We start from the raw sequence: 23,533 nt of genomic DNA, 5'->3' as shown, positions 1-23,533 counted from the left end.
GTTTAAGAGCCAAGCTGCTCGAGCCAGCGCTACCGGCTTCGGGCAGCCCCCTTGCCTCCGGACCCTGCGCCGCCGGAGCAGAGCAGCTGGAGCCTGGGAGGGGAAGTGCCCGGCCGGTGGCTGGAGTCCAGAGGCATGGGAGCTGCCTGAACCCGGTAGCGCTTGGGCAGCTTGGCTCTTAAACAGAGCCGAAGTCTGAGTCGGGGGAGGAGCAGACCAGCCGCGGGAGAGGAAGTGCCCGGCCGGCATTTTTCCTGGACATGTTCGGCTTTTTGGCAATTCCCCCCGGACAGGGGTTTGCCAAATAGCTGGACATGTCCAGGAAAAACCGGATGTATGGTAACCCTAGGTTTAGTTCATTCAAAGTTGAAAAAGTGGAAATGCTTGTTTTCCTTTTCCAGTCTATGAATGAAAACAATGTTGGAGAGGATAAGATCCAACTTTTCAAGATTTAAGGACATGGGGCCAGATTTTCAACCTAATTCCCATTGGTTTAAATAGGAGTTAGGTGCTTGGGCCCTTTTAAAATCCCACAAGGTGCCTATCTGCATCCTTTAGGAACCTAAATAACTTTGAAAACTTGGCTCACAGTAACCAGAAACAGTCTGTCAATTCACTAGCTACAGTTAATGCTGCCTTTGCATTTAAAGCTGTGGTGGTGTGTGTGTGGGTTTTTTTTTTTTTTTTTTTAACAAAACATGTTTGGATACACTTTCTTCTCTCTTATGTATCCAGCAGAAAGGTAGTTTTTATTTAACTAATACCAATGTGCTTGTACATTTCAATTGAGTTGTTTCCCTCCAATTACAGCTTGGCATGAAATCTAGAGTAAAATAAAGCTAGTAAATAATCATTCACTATTTTCTAACAATGTAAAAGTTAAGAATCTGAATAAATGTGTATGAATATAGTGCAGTCTCCAAATCTAATCTAAAAGCTATATAATGTTGATTTGCAACTAATTTCAGTGGTAATGAACCTTTCTTCAGAAAATCTAATTGAAGTACAAATGCAAAACATGATTAAAATAAATCTGAATAACAATTTCCTGCTCCCTGACTTAAATCATGATAAAATTTGGTGTTTTAAAATGAGTGTTGGAACAACTTGTATAGTGGGGGGGCTGAGAGCCATTGAACCAAACTGTAAACCCTGTATATGATGGAAATCGCTTCAAGCCAGGGGGTGCGGCAGCACCGCTAGTTCTAGCACCTATGTTTTAAAATGCTAATAGGAATCTGTCCTCTCTCGTTTATTTAAATGATCTGTCCCCCATCCCTACAGCTGCATAGAACAAAAGCAAGTGGTTTTAATAACCTAAATCTAGCATTTTGCTCTTGCAAAAGGCTAATCCAAACAGTGGCTAATAAGGATTGCCAATTAACGGGCTGTACAGAGATGCTTAACAAGAAATCTGATTACTATACTATAGTCCAAAAATAAGTACTGTAATTTCTCATGTTTTAGAGTTGTTGCATTACATGTAAACTAAACATTTATCTTTAAAAAAAAAAAAATTGCTGAGCTTTACCACTTTCTCTACAGTGTCAGTGATTAGTTTTAACTAATAGAAAAAATAGCTATGCTGCAGTGAAACTAAAAAAAACAAAACAAAAACACCTAACTTGCATATAAATCACAAAATGCTAGTGGCTCACTCAAAGCCAAAGTAGGGTGTATAATATTTTGCATGAATTGTGACCATCTCAGTATCTTATGGGACATAGAATCATAGGACTGGAAGGGACCTCGAGAGGTCATCTAGTCCAGTCCTCTGCACTCAGGGCAGGACTAAGTATTATCTCGACCATTCCTGACAGGTATTTGTCTAACCTGCTCTTAAAAATCTCCAATGATGGAGATTCTACAACCTCTCTAGGCAATTTATTCTAGTGCTTAACTACCCTGACAGGAAGTTTTTCCTAATGTCCAGTCTAAACCTCTTTTGCTGCAGTTTAAGCCCATTGTTTCTTATAGCCTCATAGGTTAAGGAGAACAATTCTCTCTCCTCCTTGTAACAACCTTTTATGTGCTTGAAGACTGTTTTCATGTGTCCTCTCAGTCTTCTCTTTCCCTAAACAAACACAATTTTTTCAAGCTTCCCTCATAGGTCATGTTTTCTAGACCTTTAATCATTTTTGTTGCTCTTCTCTGGACTTTCTCCAATTTGTTCACATCTTTCCTGAAATGTGGTGCCCAGAACTGGACACAATACTCCAGTTGAGGCCTAATCAGCACAGTAGAGCGGAAGACTTATTTCTTGTGTCTTGCTTACAACACTCCTCCTAATACATCCCAGAATGTTTGCTTTTTTTTCAACAGTGTTACATCGTTGACTTGAATTAAGCTTGTGGTCCACTATGACCCCCAGATTCCTTTCCACAGTACTCCTTCCTGGGCAGTCATTTCCCATGTTGTATATGTGCAACTGCTTGTTCTTAAGTGGACTATTTTACCTTTTGTCCTTATTGAATTTTCAACCTATTTACTTCAGACTGTTTCTCCAGTCTATCCAGATCATTTTGAATTTTAATCCTATCCTTCAAAGCACTTACAACCCCTCCCAGCTTAGTATCAGCTGCAAACTTTAAAAGTGTACTCTCTATACCATTATCTAAATCATTGATGAAGATAGTGAACTGAACCAGACCCAAAACTGATCCCACTCATTATGCTTTCCAGCATGACTGAACTACTACTGATAACTACTCTCTGGGAATGGCCAAGATATACTATGTCTAACCTTTCCCCCTATCCACAAAGGCTTGTTACCCTGTCAAAGAAAGCTATCAGGTTGGTTTGACATGATTTGTTTTTGACAAATCCATGCTGCTGGTTACTTATCACCTTATTCTCTTCTGTGTTATTTGTTTATATTCATGCTTTGTAATTTGACTCAATTTCCACTTTTTGTAGGACTCTGGATTTAATCTCCTTGTTAATTTTTTGGGGGCACACAAGGCATTGTACAGTGGTTGGGAGGTGCCCCTGGTTTACACTACACAGGCAGAGCCTGCTGCAGGCAAGGATGGTAGGAAGCACCTTCCGCCGTGGCAGCTTCCCCCAAGAAGAACAGGTGCCGACTTTGCCGGGGGATGCCCCAGTCCTGCCTTTGCCCGTCCCTGCTCCACTCCATGCTCACCTCTTTCCACCTCCTCTCCAGAGCGCACAGTGTCCTTGCCCCCCCTCCCAGAAAGTCCTAAGCACTGCCAAACAGCTGTTTGGTGGCAGGGGAAGCACTGGGAGGGAGGGGGAGATGGGGGCGAAGAGGAACTTGTGCAATGCTCTCTTGTAAAGTCACTGCTTTTCCACAGTATCTTACAAGCAGTGGACAGAGCAGGCAGCCAAACGACGTTATAAGAGAATTACACAACTTTAAATGAGCATGTTCCCTAATGGACCAGCAACATAACTTCAAAACAACATTAAGCAGGAGGATGTTGAGTTACTGTACTTCCTATCTTTCCTAGGCAGGGGGTATTTTGCTCTTGTGCCCTTAATAATGTCTCTGAAAAACTGCTGTCTTCAATTGTTTTTCCCCTTAGACTTGCTTCCCATGGGATCTTACCTACCAACTCCCTGAGTTTGCTAAAGTCTGCCTTGAAATCCATCTGAAGAAGTGAGGTTCTTACCCACGAAAGCTTATCCTCCCAGTACTTCTGTTAGTCTCAAAGGTGCCACAGGACCCTCTGTTGAAATCCATTGTCTTTATTTTGCTGTTCTCCCTTCTACCCTTCCTTAGAATCATTAACTCTATCACTTCATAATCACTTTCACCCAAGCTGCCTTCCACTTTCAAATTCTCAACCACTTTCTCCCTATTTGTCAAAATCACATCTAGACATGGTAGATCAACACTGTTCAGACATTTAACTCACCCCTAGAGGGTGAAAAGTAAAAGCAATCTGTCAAGTATTGCTCAGTACACTAGGCCTTTGTTTTTTTAACTACAGTCACAATTTTTGAGGCCAGATATAAGTCCCCTACCCCTTTACCCATACATATTTGGGAGTAATCAAAATATACAGTCTCCTTAATGTGTGAAGTTATTAAAAAGGAATGCTAATAGTATCTAATGTGTGTGATTGGTCCTTAATCACCAAGTTTGATGCACTAAACCACTCACTACATTTCAGAATACATATACAATCAGTTTATTAGTGCCAAATTTCCTTACAGGCATAGGAGGAGTTTAGCCCATTTGCAATTTTTGTATTCATAATGCTGAAATAGCTGAAGATTTGTATTATGAAAGCCAAATCTAACAGATACTAAGAATGCCACAGTACAGATACTGACATTTTAGAATATAAACAGGAGTGATGAGAGATCATTTACTGAGATGCACAAAAGCATATGCTTAACAATACAAACTATTCTTTGAATATGTCCTTCAAAAATTGACAATGTTACAGCTAAAACTCATTATAAAAAGATTATCCAGGAACAAAGGGTTTCAGTTGTTTCCCTCTGTGATGTCCAATACCAAGCAGGATACAGAGGTGGGTTGTGATATTGCTGAGAACACACTGACGGATGAGATGTTATCTTCTTGGCCCCAAATTACACATTTTAGAAACTACAGCTAAGCTTGGTTACCTAGAGCAATTCTATAAAGATCTACCATTATTGAAGACTGAAGGAAGTCAGCTATATGGCCATTCTTCACTAATAGATGTGACAACTTTCAAGGGCTCTTGGTTTATAAACGTGGCACTCTGATTTGTTTTTCTGCTCTTAAACTGTTGCTAATATCACACCTAAGGGCAGCTGCTCTCCTAACTTTTGCACAACTTGTTAATGCACATTTTTCACAACTCAAAGTTCTGTCTACATTTCAGCTGACAAATTCAAATGTTTGAAACAGATCAGCTAAAAAACTGCTTATTTCGATGAGTTTTAACTTTAGCTAGATCTTCTGCAACTACTTGTACCATTCGTTCTGTAGTTTCCTTCAAAGTGGTTGCAGTCTGTATTGCATGATCCAAAGTAGAGTTTAAAATCTGGTGGACATAAAACATAGTCAAAGTGTTGGATAGTTAATATCTACTTTCTCTGATAATACATATGCTTTAAAGGTAAGTGTTCCCAAACACAAAAAACAGAAGGGGAAGGAATGTTCAACCTGGGATCTAAGTAACATTTTCAACAATTCTACCCTATAGTATTTTGAAAAGTGCTGCGTTTTAGATTTTTGGTTGTTTATTTGGGTATCTGGCTCAAGAAGAGAGCCAAATGACAGCCTGACAGTGAGAGCAGGCTGGAGGCAGCAGCTTGGAACTTGACTGCGAAGGGCTGGGTGAAAAGCTGAGCAGGAACACAAGCTGTTGATAACAGGGAGCCAGCAGTACCCTGTAGTTAAGAAGCGTGATGCAACTGAATGTACAGACAATGGACAGGACAAGAGAGATCCTGAATGAGATCAGACAACAACATGACTGAATTCTGGCACCAGGAAAGGGGTGGACTGGAAGAACTAGAACTGAGAAGCCCTTCAGGTTACTCTGATGCTGGAGTCCTGTGTTGGACTGCCTCAGGGCCTGAGTTAGCTAATACTGTATATTTTTTTACACTGTTTAAGCCATCGCACCCAGAGGATTTCCACACTTCCATAGTGCTAGCCCTAACGTATCCTTTTCCCACTGCATGAGTGTGGCATTTAAGAAACAGCTAGGGCTACAGTCTGGTGCATGAAGTGCCTGGACTGTGACTGCTTCTTAGCTTGTGGTATGTAAAGCATAACAGTCCCAGCTTTAGCTCCTTTACTCTGTGTAAAAGAACCCCTAAAATCCCTGTATCCGCCCAAGGGAGGATTCGATTCCCCCAGTGCAGGCGCTGCAGGCAACAGCTGTAAGACTGCTTTCAAAGGATCCTCTCCCAAGTCCTGGTGTAAGGGGCATACTGGGGGAGGGAGAAGTGTGTTGAGGGAGAAGCTCTGTATGTAGCACTGTGGAGATTCTGGGCATTACAGGGAGACTGCTCTGGTTTAGACAGGCCTCCAGGGCTGTCTAAATTACAGTGTAGGCGACAAAGCAGCCCCAGATCAGGAAAGTGTAAAAGTGGCTTAACGCCACCTTCGCCTCCTGTCTACCTAAGCTGCAAGTTCTGTGCTGTGTATTTTAGCGGCATAGCACAGAATCTCATTCCAGATCTCTGAGTGACTGATGAATCTCAACTCCCTCAATGGCAACCTGCAGCTGGGTCAGTGACAATACTTATGCCTTGTGCTGAAGTTTATTTAGGGATATATTTGTTTTATTGGAGTAAATGGAACCTACTATTACTGAAGCAAAAAAAAAAAGTTAAGAATAAGCCAGTTTCAACATGACACGTTAATAAATAACACACACTCATATTTAAAAGCCAACAAGACACCTTTAGCACCTCACAAGGCACTGAATGCAAGACAAGTTGGATTATAATCATTAGCATCTATGGGTGAGATTTCAAAAGTGCTACTGAAAGTCAGTGGGACTCGTTGCTCCCGAGTCACTTAGACATTTTTTAAAATCACATTCTAAATTCTTACCTTTGTGTCAGTATAACTGGTGTGTCTGTTTCTAATATTGACCATTGATTTACTTCCATAAACCTTCCTGCTGGCTAGGTAGTGAGGTGAAAGAATAACTGTATCATACATCCTTGAGTAGCAGGTTTTGGGAGTCTCTAAGTTGTCTCTAGAAGGTAATACATAAAATATTCACAAAAACATTTTATAGTTACAAAACAAAATGTGTTTAAATAATGTGTGTTCAATGTCTATAACTTTTTAGCATCCTTGCATCATAATTTCAGTAGAGTTCTTCATTTGTTTAATCATAAAATACAACTGCATAGTTAGTGTTACATTTATAACATACATCTTATAGTCACAGACAAACAAACCTTCAGGGAATCTGGCATCATCAAATTATCCTCATTAGAATGTTTAGCACTGCCTGCTCTGGAAGCAGGAGAGAAGCCCAAAAAGCTTTTCATTTATTTAATTTCTTTGCCAACATTCCCTACCTCCGCATACATTGTCAACACTATAATTAAGAACCTGTCCTACTTCATATACTCCAGATATAATTTAATATTAGTAACAAGTAAAAATAGGAAAAGACATTTCTGAGATGGATAAATAGTACTGCAGTATCATTATTCCTATACACAACGTCCCTGCCAGGACTGTTATCTGGAATGATAATGACACATTTAGTTAATGAAAAGAGACCTCTTGACTGGATCCTATACTAAAAGAATTAGCTAAATTTCTAGTTCTTCCATGTAATCAAAAAGTTTCAGAAAAAAATCTAGTTAAATCTGTTCAAAATTGCATTTACATTATATATTTTACTTTCATTAGTGACTACTATTCTAATATATAGTACATATTGCATAGGTATGGAGTTGTGCCACTTATGACATTAGTGAATTTGGCCCACACTATATCTTCAATAGTCACATCTTCTGTGATACTAATTTATATTAAGCTACTGGTAACACTTACTTGTCAGAAAGTCTGTATACAAATTGATCTGGTTGCTTACTTGTACAAGCACTATTGGCGGCAATTCTTTTCTTCTGTGAAGAAGCTGAAATTTTGGAGGCCATAATTAAACAAAATATAACAAATATATAGAAAACTATACTTTCTTATATTTAGCACAAATGACAGAATGGGCTGTTTTTTTAAAAGTGTGTGCGCTCAGTTACCATGGCCAACTGCAGTAATGGAACAGACAAATTAGGCATGGAATTACGTGCACACAACGTTAAAAGATCAGAGCCAGTTGTCTGTTTTTAGGTATGTTACCAGAGAGCATCATACAGTCTTGACGCTGTACCTCTTTCGCCCCTATGTATTACAGTTAAATACTAATTGTTCATCAACACAAAGTGGATTTTAACAGTTTACTATTCCACAGCCTTGGCTCTTAGGATCCTTGTGTGACCTGACATTTGCTAACGCCACAGCTCCAGTCAATGGAATCCCTGCAAAAATATCTCCACTGGAAAGGCCCACTCTAGTTCTAATTTTCATTAGAATACCAACAAAAATATCCAAAAGATTTATTTCTTTACTAAATCAATTTAACAATTAAACCCAACATTCTTTAAACATGCACTGTGTTGCCAACTTGCATGATTTTATCATGTCTTTATCATGACTGCTGTTTGTCTTAAAGCCCCAGTTGCAGAAGTTTTTTTAATACTTGAGAATCTCAGATTTAATTTAAAAAATTATCTTTCTAGCCCTTATAATTGTGGAGAAAAGAATGAAATTGTGACCTAAGTGCACCCAAAATGCTTCAAAATGAGAAGACAAAAGAATTAAAAATTGTATCATTTTTTAAAATCTCAAGCTTTTTGTGGGGGGCCTGACTCATAATTTTTAAATATTTGAGATTGGAAATACTGCTTGCAAATGCATCAACAATCTCTAGGAATAAGTCCTGTACTGCATGATTGCTCAAAAAACCTGATATGAGAAGGATAATAAATCCTGAAAAGGCAAAAAACAAAGGAGGAGGAGGAATGCAGTAAAAAGATGACATGAAATTGAAGTAAATGGCAGAGAAAGAAGGGGTAAAGATGAAATATCTTGATCTGCCTCTTGTCTTTTTTCCTTGCCTCCTCTCCCCCTGTACCCAACATATTTCATTCATCTCTTCCACCTTTTATTATGTGTGCTATGTATAAGCTGTGGAAGTCAAGATACTTTCTTTAACAGCCCCCCCTCCCCCATGTTCTGAACAGACATTTAAGAGGTCCCCTAAATATCAAACAGGAAAATGGAAAGGAGCACCCATATTTTAGCTATAAATAAGTTAATAATGTTCTGAGGTACCCACTAACTGGAAGTCAAGTTAGAAAGGGAAAACAGTCCAGATTGTTCCTGGTGATCACTGTGCCATTTTTTTCCAATGTACTACGCAATTCCAAAGTGCATTTCATTGGTGCTCTATGTACATAGTTTGTGAAGCACTTTGGAACCCTGCATTAAGGATAAAAAATAACCTAACTCTAGATGCATTTCTCAGACTCCCTGAGTACGTTTGCTTCTCATATCATCATTCCAGCAGTGTTTCAAAATGGTGGGCTCTCTTCTTTGCCCTTCCCTCTTTAGCCAAATCCATTTCTTGATCAGATCAGACTTCAGTTTGTTATTGTACATTTCATTATACTATCTATAAACGTGTCTTTAAAAAGTTTGCACATGATCTATAAAGCATAACTGCCAGGCAAAATCTTTTAAACATAATTAAGACCAATAGTCTGGAATCATTTACCAATATTATTCTTGTCAGATTCCCTGCTGCATTTGTTTCTTTGACAACTAGTGCAGAAATTTATATTCCAATCCCTGTATTGTAAGGCTGTTGAGAAAGCATACTGTAATGACAACTTAGCATTATCATAATAAATACATTAATACAATGTAGCACTTACATAACACTTTACATTTCCAAACAACATGTAGAAACATTAGCTAATTTATCAAAAAGAACAAAGAGTACTTGTGGCACCTTAGAGACTAACACATTTATTTAAGCATAAGCTTTCATGAGCTAAAACCCACTTCATTGGATGCAAGCAGTATAAAATACAGTAGGAAGATATATATATATATATATATATATATATATACACACACACACACACACACACACACACAGAGAGAACATGAAAAAGTAGGTGTTGCCATACCAACTATAACGAGTGTAATCAGTTAAGATAGGCTATTGTCAGCAGGAGAAAAAAATCTTTTGTAGTGATAATCAAGATGGCCCATTTCCAACAATTGACAAGAAGGTGTGAGTAACAGTAGGGGGAATAATTCTACTTTCTGTAATGACTCATCCACTCCCAGTCTTTTTTCAAGCCTAATTTAATGGTGTCTAGTTTGCAAATTAATTCTAATTCAGCAGTTTCTCAAGAAATATAACACTCGTTATAGTTGGTATGGCAACACCCACTTTTTCATGTTCTCTCTGTGTTTATATATATATATATATATATATTCTTACTGTATTTTCCACTGCATGCATCCGATGAAGTGGGTTTTAGCCCACAAAAGCTTACGCTTAAATAAATGTGTTAGTCTCTAAGGTGCCACAAGCAATGGCGTAGCCAGGTGGAGGGAAGAGGGGGAGTGGGAAAAAAAGGCGCCACCCGCTGCAGCGCTTTTACTGATGGGGCAGCGCTCCAGGTCTTCGGCGGCACCTCGGCGACGGGACCTTCACTCGCTCTGCAGGTCTTCGGCGGCATTTCGGCGATGAAGCTTCAGTACCACCGAAGACACCCGGAGCAAGTGAAGGTCCTGCCGCCAAAGTGCCACCGAAGACCCGGAGCGCCGCCCTGTCAGTAAAAGCGCTGCAGCGGGTGCCGCCTTTTTTTTTTTTCCTGCTCCTGGGTAAGTAAAATTAAAAAGGTGCCACTTGTGCTCGGTGGGGGAGCGGCCGCTGCCCCGCTTCCCCCCAACTATGCTACTGGCCACAAGTACTCCTCGTTCTTTTTGCTGATACAGACTAACACGGCTACCACTCTCAAACCTAGCTAATTTATATTCACTCTGGCCCTGTGAAACAGATAAGTATCATCATTTCCATTGTACAGATGAGGAAATAGTCAGAGATTTAAGAGACTTCAAAGGTTGCTGCGGGTGCTCGACATTTCTGAAAACCAGGCTCTCATTGACTTGCTGAAGTTAACACAAGTCAGTGGCAGAGGTGGCATAAGAACTGAGGAATTTCCGTTCATTTCTCTAGACCACACTGTATAGGCGGCCAACAGGAAATGACTGCTGGCATAGTGGTGGTGCCTGTGACTTCGGCATTTTGAAGAGGTTGGTGGAAAACTGGAAATGTCATCACTCCCACCAAGTGAAAAATGGACAGTTCCACTGTGGTTGTGGAAGAACTGAGGTGAGGCTAGACTTTGGGTTACTGCTCCTTATGTAGCTTTGGAACTAAATATTTAATTCTTCTTCGAGTGCTAGTCCCTATGTGTATTCCACTCATGGGTCTGTGCCATGTAAAGCTTAGCTTGTAGTTTGTAACCTTTTTGGCAACACACTATACTCACGAGTTGAACTGAGCTTTTTATTTCTACATAAGGTGCAGGACTGAACAAATTCTTTATAATTCCCAAGTTTAAACCAATCTCTGTTTCCCCTATTGCACCTCCATCTGAGACCTGCAAACAAGTGATATAGGTAAAATATTACACTGCAAACAACATTTCCACACAAACATGTTTTTGGAGCTATGAAACCACTATACCTTTGCTTTGTTCTTTTAATCCTGCTCTACGTGATTTATAATTTTTAGTCTTGTGTTCCAGAAATTCATCACTGTGTGACTCATGAAAGGAATCACAGAATGAGATGTCTTCTGAATCACTGCCTAAAAGAAATTGTATCAAAGAGGTCTTACATAAATATTACAGCTCATAAGCTGGGTGCTGTAGCTTTATATCTAGGTACCCACATAGCTTCCAACACTCTAGGATATGAGTGTCACACAAACATTAATGAATTTCTCCTCACAACATCCCTGTGATGGAGAGAAGTATCATCTCCATTTTACAGATGGGGACCTAAGGCACAGAGAGATGCACTGACTTGCACAAAGTCATATGTGTCGAAGCTAAGAACTGAACTCGAATCTCACCAGTGTCAGGCCTGTGCCTTTACACAAGACAAGCTTCCTGTCCTAAGGTAGGTTGTCCCACTGAGGTCTGACTCAGTAATTTTTTTCCTTAAAATTGCTGAAGGTTGACCTGCCTCTCCAGAACCAGTGGAAACCCAGGGGACCATAAAAGAGAGTGGAGGAGAGAGTATTGAGCGTGGCACTCATATAACACCTTGTGCTAGCTCAGGGGTCGGCGACCTTTCAGAAGTGGTGTGCCGAGTCTTCATTTATTCACTCTAATTTAAGGTTTCGCATGCCAGTAATACATTTTAACGTTTTTAGGTCTCTTTCTATAAGTCTATAATATATAACTAAACTATTGTTATATGTAAAGTAAATAAGGTTTTTAAAACGTTTAAGAAGTTTCATTTAAAATTAAATTAAAAAGCAGAGCCCCCCAGACCAGTGGCCACGACCCGGGCAGTGTGATTGCCACTGAAATTCAGCTCGCGTGCTGCTTTTGGCACACCTGCCATAGGTTGCCTACCCCTGTACTAGCTGATCCATATAACAGCACTGGTAATAGAGTTAAAGTATTAGTTATCAATATGTATCTAAATGGAAAGGCATCACAGAGAAAAGAGGGGCAAAAAGTATCCCAGAACTCAGGTGGGACAAGCCCACATGTTCTGATCTGAAATCAAATCCAGAAACAGCTCATGCCTTCCAATTCACACATGGAGTACGCTCACCTTCACAGTACCATCCTCGATACAGGACAGTGCAGTGGGTGGGTGTGGAGTCAGGGTTGGCTGGAAGAAAGACTGCCTATTGTCCTTCCTCTGCCCCCAGAGAAGTTAACTGAACTCCTGAGGGAGCTGGGAGCTGCCCTGCCCAATGGGGCACGGGACATCCTTGGCAGTGAGACTCCAATGGAACACTGCTGTTAAGGAGTTGGGGAGGCCGCAAGGGTTGTAAGAAGGATCCATAAGGTTTAAGACGGCATTTCCACCCTCCTTCCCATCAGCAGAATGATGGGGAATAATCTCAACAAGGGATGCTGGGCAGAGATTTTCTCATAAAAATCCTCACTCTTTTTCATTGGGGAGGAAATAATCTGGCCCGGAAATTTTGAAACACTTTAGGGGCCAAGTTTTCAAACTATCCTCAGAGATATGCTGAAATTGGGAGTGTACTAGTTAGCATATACAAAAACCTGCACATGCATGAGCAAAACGGAATTTTGTACACACCAGTGCCCTTCTACACATGGAAGTGTCATGGGTGCTTTTTTGAAAGCCTGTTTGAAAATGGGGTCCTAGTAGCCTAGCCAGTAAAGTTTGGTAAAAGTCCATTAAGATCTTCATACTCTGAAGGTCTTGTGAGATGACATCAAATTACTATAAGGACTCAACAGTAGTTAAATATACAGTTCTGGCCACTGTATGCAATCTCTACTTACAAAGGTTAGTACCTGACAAATCTAGCTCCACTGCTTTTTCCTGAATGAAGACTGAATACCTTCCACATTTTGACTTTTCACTATCAGTTTTTCTGTCCTCTGTCTTTTTATTTCTACATGATAAAAACAAAAATAGTACAAGATCTGAATTAAATATTAACTGTATGAAAAGTTTTTGAGCATTAATACCTATGGTATTAATATTGCCAAATTATTAATTCAGGAAAAACAGATTTATTCATCATATGAACTATATCCATACTAAATGGTCTAATCTTGGGAAAAAATCACATTACACCTTGAATTATAGTATGGATCATGGCATTGAAACCCAGATTCAGCAGAACAGTTAAACACGTGTTTAAAGTTAAGCATGTGAGTAACCCCACCTCTATTCAGCAAAGCACTTAAGAAATCTTAGGTGTGTGCATTTATATACATGTGCACACATGAACACAGACAGGCACAATGGTTAGAAGGACACAATTACTCTAATAGCACCCTCTGGAATACTTTTGAAGTTTGTTAATGTTTTGATTTGTTTTGGAGCTTAGAGCGATAGTCAGCACATGCTCACCTATTGACAGAACAGGAACAAAGTTCTTTGTTTGCATTTTTTGACCAGTGTATTTTCCATTTGGGATATAGAGCAGCTTCATGTGCATTTGAACAGCTTTCTACCCTTTCACAAAAACAATGATCTGAGGGATGAACTAAATTGCCTAAAATGATCCGGGGAAAAAAGAAAGAATTGGATAGTGGGTGAGTTTTATCAGAGTTATGAAATTATACAAATTATTGAATAAAATGGAATAAAATTATTGAAACGACACAAATTATTAAATAAAAGCATTTTCCTCTTTCTCCTACCTTGCTCTTGCTGCACATTTAGATTAATAATTTTGTGTTCCAAATTGCACATACTGTAAGACTTGGTTTTGGGTGGAGATTTCATTTGCCAAAAGTTTAAACTCCTGAATAAACAAGACAGCATACAGAAGTACTAATATGATAAAAGTAAGTAAAACAACCAAACTTAATGCTGAAGGTCTACACAAATGTGTCTCTTTTACTTGTGCTTCTCACTGTTCAGGCAAGGCCCTTTTTTAATCTGGATGTTGGATTTTGTCTCCAATATTTTTAATATAATTGTAGAACTAATTTATTACTTAACTTTTAGTTACCGTGGGTGAAATTCACTTCCATGCAGAAGGCCAACATAAGACCTATGCTCTACTTAAGCCCTCAAAATAATGTTTAAGTGGAACTTATGTGATGTAATAGGCCTTGTGCTAGTTCTCTGGATAGGGTTGGATTTCACTGAGAGAAATGCTGTCATTGAAGTCACAGGAAGTTTTGCTATTTTTAATAGGGTCAAGATTTCATCCTGTGTGATTTATTGCCTGTGTAAAATGTAGAAACACAATAATTGTTTCCAACCAGATCTTCCCATGTTCAAAGACAACCAGCTTTACTTTGAATTGAGCCTACCACTATGCATTAAATTTCAGAGTCCAACAGCAAAACTTGTATCCATGAATGCATACACTCATTTTGGCCATTTACAAATATTTTTAATCAGCCAAAATACATAAAGCACTTACCCTTTTGGGTTTTCTTGATTAGTGTTACGTTTTTGACTTAATATAAGCTGCCTTTGGGATTCCAGGCCTCCAGGCCCATTGTCTGCCACAGGTGCAAGGAAGCACTGCTGTACCACAAACCAGAACATAAGATTTTTATACACTTATTCACATTATTGTGTATTTCTCAAGAAATATAATGTGAGTAACACATATATTTGGATATAATTTTTCCATGGCTTTAGCAATGCTTTTTCTTGCTTTATTATCCACTTACAATTCTAGGCTATATTAAATGGACTGCACAGAGTCTGCACATTATCCCCATTCTATAGTGAGACACAAAGGTGAAATGACTTTGTTAGTGTAGGTTTCAGTGGATCTGGCAAGGATTCATGTTTTTTTCCTTGCAGCCCTAAACAAGCACAAATGATACTATTTAAAATCCAATAGTTGCCTATGCAACTTCTTCCAGAACAGTTCCCCTCAGAATCAAAGCACAGTATGAATGCTTCACAAGTTTTGACAGCAACATTCCTAAACCTGAATCATCTTACTTGGCATTTGTACAGCAATGTTCTGAGATACTGTAGTACCTCAACAATGACAACAGTTGAGTTGGCTTGTTGTGCAAACTTAACATTGGGACAGTAGAATATAATCTAAAATAAATTATCCCATTGGATAAAATAAACAAACAAGTTCATCCAAAAAATTTAATTATGCATGAAAATAGACCTTGTACCATTACATCTGAAGAGTGCTTATTTGCTAGCAGTTCTGCTTTTTCAAGGGGCTCCATTCCTTTTACATAGGCAGATGCATCTCTTTTTTGTAATCCCAATTGGCTAAGGGAAAAGCAATTTTTATTTTAAAATACTGTTTTTTCAAACATATTAAAAACACTGTTTTTTAGCAAGATTATCATCATATGATTCTCCATCAGGGCTGGATTCAACAAAGATACAACACACAGAAATATACTAATACTCTGTTGAGTCACTAAAGAATGGAATAGGTAGTGATTTTGGATATTGACATACCTTCAACCTGTTTTAAAAAAAAACTACTGAAGGGAAAAATTATGCACTGGCAGGATTGTTGGATCAGGTCCCCCAATATGTCTTTTCCATCTTGAATATCTATGGTGACAATCGAGGCCATGCAGTGGCATGATCTAACACTCAGTTAAATTAATTATATTATTTTGACTTCAGTGGACATTTGATCAGATACGTTCAATAAATGTCTTCATACTTAATAAGTAATTATAAATCCATTTTAGTAAATGACTTCAATACCTATCAGAAAGTTCAACACTTACATTTTAGGAAAAAGATCACAATTGTCATCTTGTAAAGAAAGCTGACTGGTTTTCTTTGGGATCACATCGATTGCATGACTTCTATTCTCTCCCTCGTTCCTTTCATTATTATGAAAATTCACTTCAGTAGCAGACCTTTCTGGAGGATCACTAATGCTTGAAACCACAGGGCTCTGTACAAAATAACCATATTATAGATAGCATAAAGACATGTACAATAGATTGTCATTTATTGTATTCCCTAAAATCTTGCCTCCTGCAATCCAAGATTTCCTGAATATCTATGCAATTCAGGATTCAAAGGAGGAATCATCAGAATTCATATGATATTTTCAAACAATTAGTACAGTTAGAAAGCATTTAGCTTGGTCACATGTAGAACAGTGGGAAACCACCAATTTCCACTTTGCAAGCTATGATCCAGGACTAAACGTTATAATTTTCACCAGTTTTCTGTGACACAAAAGAATTTGATCCTTTGAGCCAAACTGAGATTTTTATGAATCTCACTGAAGCAGAAAGTTACCATTTTCATAGCTTTTCTCTATTAAATGGCAGTGATTCACTTGCAAAAACTGCTTTTAAATTTTTGCAAAGATTAGACTATTTTGCTTTTCTGAAAACAATTTTTTTCCCCCACTGAGACTGGGAATCTTTTCCCCCAACACAACTGTAATCACATATTTAGGTTTTGATCAACATGGCTAATGAGATATCTTAAAGTTTACATTCAGGAATAAAATACATTACTTTTTTGAATTAACATTCTGCACTGTAGCAAGATATTCACTCTTAGAAACATAAGAGCAAATTCTCTTCTTGGGTATACTTGCGCAACCCTACTGAAATTAATGGGGTTTGTATCAGTGTAACTGAAAGAAGAGTTTGGTCTGTAGATTATAGAACTTGATGAGTTACCTCACGAAGATGAGAACAGGATGAACACACAGATTCACATGGCGTGAGCGAAGGAGATGTAGGAGATGTGAATGAAGATGGACATGGACTACATATATTGTCATCAATTTTCTCTTTGACATCTTCAAGCAGCATACCAAGCCTAAATATTTCCCCCTCCACCTTTCTAAAGCCAAATACAAAACACAGAGTTATATAATCAGCCTTTCAATAAACTTCTGGCTTTTTGTATATCACTGCAGTATCAAAGTTGCAGCACTGTCCAAAAATAAAACAATACCATTACAAAATTAAATAGATTAAATTAAACCACAGTTAACTGCTTGAATCTATAAAAAGGGAAATAAGGACAACACGGGGAATTACAAACCAGTCAGCTTAACTTCAGTACCTGGAAATATAACAGAGCAAATAATTAAGCAATTTGCAAACACCTAGAAGATAATAAGGTGATAACTAACAGCATGGATTTGTCAAGAACAAATTGTGTCAAACCAACTTAATAACTTTTAACAGGACTTGTGGATATGGGGGAAGCGGTAGATATGGTATATCTTGACTTTAGTAAGGCTTTTGATACCATCTCGCATGACTTTCTCATAAACCAATGGTTCCCAAATGATGGGGCACGCCCCTCGGGGGGGCAAAGAGGAATGTGTGTGGGGGGGTGCACTCCCCATGGGAAGCAGGGAGGGAGCGCACCCCAGCCCCGCTCCACCCCCAGCTCTGTTCCTGGCCCTGGCCCCAGCCTCAGCCCCCTTGCCCCTGCCCATGTCTGTCCGTCCCCCGCTGGGAGCCACGGCCCCACTCCCGGCCTGCTTCCCGGGGTGTGTGTGTGTGCAGACAGAGGTAAAGTGGGCATGACCCTGAAAAGGTTGGGGACAACTGTCATAAATAAACTAGGGAAATACATCCTAGATGGAGCTACTGTAAAGTGGGTGCATAACTGGTTCAAAAACCATTCCCAGAGTGTAGTTATCAGTGGTTCACAGTAAAGCTGGAAACGCATATTGAGTAGGGTCCCACAAGGATCAATTCTGGGTCTGATTCTGTTCAATATCTTCATCAACGATTTAGATAATGGCATAGAGAGTACACTTATAAAGTTTGCGGAGGATACCAGGCTGTGAGGGGTTGCAAGTACTTTAGATGATAGGATTAAAATTCTAAATGATCTGGACAAACTGGAGAAATGGTCTGAAGTAATTAGGATGAAATTCAATATGGATAAATGCAAAGTACTCCACTTAGGAAGGAACAATCAGTTGCATATATACAAAATGGGAAATGACTGCCCAGGAAGGAGTACTGTGGAAAGGGATCTGGGGTTCATAGTGGATCACAAGCAAAATATGAGTCAACAGAGAAACACTGTTGCCAAGTAAAGCAAACATCATTCTGGAATGTATTAGAAGGAGTGTTGTAAGCAAGACACAAGAAGTAATTCTTATGCTCTACTCTGCGCTGATTAGGCCTCAAATGGAGTATTTTGTCCAGTTCTGGGCACCACATTTCAGGAAAGATCTGGATAAATTGGAGAAAGTCCAGAGAAGAGCAACAAAAATGGTCTAGAACAGTGGTCTCCCAAGTGTGGTGTGCGCACCCCATGGGGTGCGCAAGAGGAGCCTTGGGGATGCGCGGCAGGAGGAGCGTTTTTTTTTTTTTTTGCTTTGACAGTTCGGGCGGGAGCCGAGCGGGTTTTCTTTTTTTTTTGCTTCGGCAAAAATGGTAGAGCTGGCATGGCAGGGGGTGCGTGCTCAAAATTTTTTTACTGATAGGGGTGCATGATCAAAAAAGTTTGGAGACTGCTCTAGAAAATATGACCCATGAGGGAAGATTGAAAAAATTTAGTTTATTTAATCTGGAGAAGAGAAGACCAAGAGGGGACATGATAACAGTTTTCAAGTACATAAAAGGTTGTTACAAGGAGGAAGGAGAAAAAATTATTCTCCTTAACGGCTGAGGATAGGACAAGAAGCAGTGGGCTTAAATTGAAGAAAGAGCGGTTTAGGTTGGACATTAGGAAAAACTTCCTAACTGTCAGAAACTGAGAATCAATAAGAGGAGTCAGAGAGGCAACGGCCAAAAAAAAGGCAAGAGAGCCATGAAGTCACCTGTGAGCACAGTGTGACCCTGGGAAAAACTGGAGAGCACTTTTGGGTCTGTTGTCTGAAAAGGCTTTGCTGTAAGCTACGAAACTGCTTCTTTTGTTCTGAGCTCCTCCTGTGTTTGGAGAAGCAGGACTTTGCACATTCATTGTAACTAAACAAGACTGCATCAAAGTGAATACCAGACTCCATCAATTTCTACATCCAACTGGAACATCCTCAGGGCCCCAAAATTTGACTAGCCCCTCAGGTTGAAAATGTGCAACAATATTACTTCTGTACCTCGCAGGGATACTGTGAGGATAAATTAATTAATGACTGCCAGGTGCTCATATACTATGGGAGCATAGACATACAGACATACTATTTAGCAGGCATCTCTGACCTGTCGGGATCAAACTCGCCAACACTTATGGATTTGTGATTGTAGTGCTGTAGCTGTAAACCACGATGCTCCTCCTTAGTGGCTAAATATTTCCGTTCCAATGTGTCCAGGTATCCTTTTAGTTCTTTTAATACCTTCACCAATAAAAGAGATGTAAATAATGAATGACTTTACTATTCAATTGGACAGAACAATTAACAACACTCTGTGGTCCACAGCAGATGTACAAATAGACGGTTAAATTGTGGGGTATTGATTCAGGTCTTTGCTCAAACAAAACTCATAATAACTTCAATGGCAATTTCCCTGAGTAAGGGCTGCCTTCATGAATAGTTTGGTTTAAGATTTTCAAAGGAGTCTAGGGGATTCAGACACATATTGTCAGTCTCAAACTTCACCTTGGCCTTTTTCATGCCTATAACTTAATTCTGGAATGGAGGAAAGAGTTTAATTTGTTATTAAATATATCTTTCTGAACAACACTGAAAATTTCACCACAATAAATACAGGTCCAATGCCATTTAAAGCACATTTCAATTCCCTGCAATACATGTGAAAAAAATAATTTACCAGACAGCGATCTTGCAAAGGGAAGGCCTCCTGCATTATACATTTAGAAAATTCTTCCACCTTCAATAGAAAATTGGTAGATTGTATTTGGGATTTTAGATTTCATAAAAAAAAACCAAGAGCATCAATATTAAGTAAGTATTGAAATAAATCTCTTTCATATTACTTTAGCTTTCAGTTGCTCTGCCTGCTCCTTTAGCATTTGAGACATCTTTTCTCCTTTTGTTGTATTTTGCATCAAGTTAGGATTTAAACAGTGTACTTTTCCTGCTGAATTGGCTGACGGTAATGATGAAATCATTCTCCCAGATTGTAATCCTATAACATAATGAAAATAAAGAGTAAAGTACCAACTGGATTTCTGTATACAGCTTTCCAGATTATTATTCCATTAATCCAGGGGACTGGACTAGATGACCTCTCGAGGTCCCTTCCAGTCCTATGTTTCTATGATTATGGAACAGAATAACAAAGTGCACAATTATGTAAAATAAGGAACCTCTGTTATTTGTATAACCACTGTAATTTCAACTACCTGAAAAAGATGCTTGGGACAAACCAAGCAGAGGCTGGATAGGAACAGTAAGGGGATGAAATATAGACTCTTCAGAAGCTGCACCCATACATCTTGAGTGAATGGAAAGGTTTGGATTAGGAGAAGCTGAATGAGTATATATCTGTTAAAATATACAAAACAATATTTTAAAATAAAAGAACAGCTTTATATATAAAAATATTTACTTGGAATGCTAAAAGGAAACTATTTTAATACTGTATATCCTTACAGAAGTTGGTTAGAAGGAGTTATTTAAATTACACATAAAAATATGGAATACATTATTTTTCACTTTTTATTAACATATTGAAAAATTTCAGAATATCTGTGTTTATTTCCCATAAACACACCAACTTATGAACATGTATGTTTCTAGTTGGCCTATTCTCACTGTATGTGTTTTAGACATCTAGAAGTCTCAAGTTACTTAGCCAAATCTATCTTTAGAGAAGTTCTATAAATAGGAACAATAATATAAAAGGTTGTTTAGTAGAATATACGCTTCATATCAGACCCTTAGAGAGAAAATATACTGTACTAAGAAAAAGCTCTCCTAAACAATTTATCTGATTTTATAATATTCTGGTAGATTTACCTTAGGATCAAACCTCAAATGATCAATACGATTCTGAGCCTCAGCATGTTTTGTCAGCAACTTGCATTAATCCAGAAATAATAAAGAAAAAAAGTATTAATGTGTTGTAATAAGTCTTCCTTATACACTAAGGCCCTGATCCTACAAAGATTTAAGCATGTGCTTAGCTTTATACATGTGAGTAGTCTCAATGACTGAGTCTAGATATGAAAAGTGACCGTTAAATGATCTATTTACAACCAGAATAAAGGAAATCCTAAAATATTGGAACAAATCATTTAAAGGGAATCAGTCAGGTAGCATAGGTGATCCTCAAAGACATTTATAAATCTTAAAGATCCATTGGCAAAATCACCATTGACGTAAATAGGATCTGGGTAAAACACAATATGAAAACAAACCTTTAATTATTTCTTTAAAATATTAAACATTTCAATTAAAATAATTTTGGCGGGATTTAAACATTTTCCTAGAGTATTAGAAACAACGTTTTGCAAGTATGTGAGAATTAAAAAATGAAATTGACTATAACCAATTTCATAATATTTTGAAGGGAAACTTTTAAATTATTAATAATTAAGGTATCACTCTATAACATCATAAAATATGTCAGTTTATGGAAGTTGTAGACTGAAAGCCCAATCCTACAATCCTTTACTCGTATAAGTAATTCTTAATTAAATTAGTAGAACCACTGACTTCAGTGGAACCACTTGCATATAGGACTACTCATGATCGGCTCTGATGGACTGTCTCTTTCATTTCCCTTGGCATAAATATTTTATTAAATCCAGGACTGATATCTGAAAAGATCTCATTTACCTCTAGCTGTTGTAAAAGTTCAGGAATTCTCATTTCTTCTTCTTGATTCTTTACTTCAACAGAATCAAAATAATTCATAGTTTCTAAAACATTGTTCACATTTGCTGATTTACCAACCAAATTAGGCGAGAATTTGGTTCTTTTAATTATGGGAGCTGATTTATCACTGTTATTTCTTTTTGGTATTTTGACTTTTGGAGCAACTTTAGAGAAGTCAGGAAGACAATAATTAACTTGGCCTTGACCATATTTGAGTTCATGAGATGAACCTGTTCTTTCAAACAAACCTTTTTGGTGACTGTGATTTTTTCTTATGTTTTGGAAATTATTTGTATCTTCATTTTCAGCTATCAACTGTGAATTTTCTTGTATGCAGTCTTTCTCATCACCATAAGAAGTAGCACTGTCATCTATAACAAATTTATTTTCATCTAGCAAATTTTTATCTTTGTAATCATCTTCAGATATTTCTTCTTGTCTGTTTAAATGATAGTCTTCAAAATGCTCTGCCCATTGTTCTGTTAGTAAAGTGTGCTTGGTGCATTCTGAAATCCTAGTTTTAGTGAGGACGGTTTCATCAACACTTTCAGTAAAGGATGTTTCTGGGATAGTTTCACAATCAATTAATTGGCTTGTGTTTGATAACTCTTCTTTGGAAAAATGACGCAAAAGAACATCAGAAATTTTTGAGTTGGTGAAATGTTCCTTCCTATCTAGGCTGTTAAAAGCTCCAACTGATAATTCTGTCTCCAAAGGCATGCCACTCACAGGAGCTTCTATTGCCATTTCAATCATTATTCCATTTGTTCTTGTGGCGGGTGTACGGTGGCTGAAGACCTTTTCTTGAGATAGCTGTTGTGTTTCATAATTTATTTCTTCTTTTAAACTTCTGTTAATTTCAGAACAGGTCAAATTTAAGAAATTATCAGAAATGTTTTCTACAGAAACACAGGCTTTCAAATTATTCGATTCATTATTGTGATGATAAGTTCTTTCTAGGTCTCCATCATAAGGTAAGTCTTCTTGCTCCTCATCAGTTGCATCCTCAGGATAGTCAAAGTTATCTAATAATATGTTATTCACTTGTTTTTTCAGATGGTGATGTTGTCTGCTTTTACTTGTCCTAATCTGTATGTCTTGATTATATTCCATTTACATTTCATTGGTCCTCAGCTTTCATGTAGAGCTTTTACTATTGTATGTATCAAGTTCTGTAATACATGAGAAAACTAGCTCACATTTAAATATATCTTACAATATATTAAGTAAAAGCATAAGCATATATCTTAGATCTGATCCTGCAGTCCTTCTCCACACAAACTTCCATAGTCTTCTTCAGTGGGAGACATGTACATAAAGGGCCTGATTTTCCTCTCGGTTACACTGGTATAAATCAGGATCAACTCTATTTAAGTCAATAGAGTTACACAAATATCAAATTACTGGGGAAAGGATGTGGCCCACAGTCTATAATACCAGGATATTTGTCTTTACTAGTTTGTAAACTGCAGTGTTTACAAACTAAATAAAAATGAATGAAGTTAGTAATGGAGCCAAGAACAGTAAAAGCACCTATTTTATGCATAATAAGG

The 23,533-nt window shown here is 38.2% G+C and overlaps 1 protein-coding gene across 2 annotated transcripts; it reads right to left on the bottom strand.

Annotated features, from left to right (window-relative positions):
* Window positions 1–4,158: 4,158 nt before the first annotated feature.
* AKNAD1 (AKNA domain containing 1) lies at window positions 4,159–23,317 on the bottom strand. Of its 2 annotated transcripts, XM_034779272.1 has the most exons (18): window positions 21,942–23,317; window positions 21,120–21,179; window positions 20,504–20,645; window positions 20,135–20,286; window positions 19,969–20,028; window positions 19,399–19,532; window positions 16,906–17,071; window positions 15,988–16,160; window positions 15,409–15,511; window positions 14,685–14,791; window positions 13,951–14,054; window positions 13,658–13,802; window positions 13,093–13,193; window positions 11,268–11,390; window positions 9,276–9,362; window positions 7,493–7,577; window positions 6,530–6,677; window positions 4,159–5,003 (listed from the first exon to the last, which is right to left on the bottom strand). In XM_034779272.1, exons 1-18 carry the CDS (start codon window positions 23,091–23,093, stop codon window positions 4,869–4,871), a joined length of 3,177 nt encoding a protein of 1,058 aa, XP_034635163.1. In that variant the 5' UTR covers window positions 23,094–23,317; the 3' UTR covers window positions 4,159–4,868. The 2 variants fall into 2 exon arrangements, with proteins under 2 accessions (XP_034635163.1, XP_034635164.1); XM_034779273.1 differs by lacking the exon at window positions 9,276–9,362.
* Window positions 23,318–23,533: the final 216 nt, after the last annotated feature.

This window comes from Trachemys scripta, chromosome 8, assembly GCF_013100865.1.
Source record: "Trachemys scripta elegans isolate TJP31775 chromosome 8, CAS_Tse_1.0, whole genome shotgun sequence".
In the NCBI taxonomy this organism is placed as follows: Eukaryota; Metazoa; Chordata; order Testudines; family Emydidae; genus Trachemys; species Trachemys scripta.
The sequence above is the reverse complement of the archived record's forward strand: the minus strand, read 5'-3'. Positions and strand labels throughout refer to the sequence as shown.

Coding starts and splice junctions, on each gene's coding strand:
- AKNAD1 (XM_034779272.1), bottom strand. CDS start 23,093: ATGGAATATAATCAAGACATACAGATTAGGACAAGTAAAAGCAGACAA. Junction 13,803..13,950: donor AAATGTGCAGCAAGAGCAAG/GTAGGAGAAAGA, acceptor GGATCATTTTAG/GCAATTTAGTTCATCCCTCA. Junction 11,391..13,092: donor AGTGGAGCTAGATTTGTCAG/GTACTAACCTTT, acceptor AATTTCTTTTAG/GCAGTGATTCAGAAGACATC.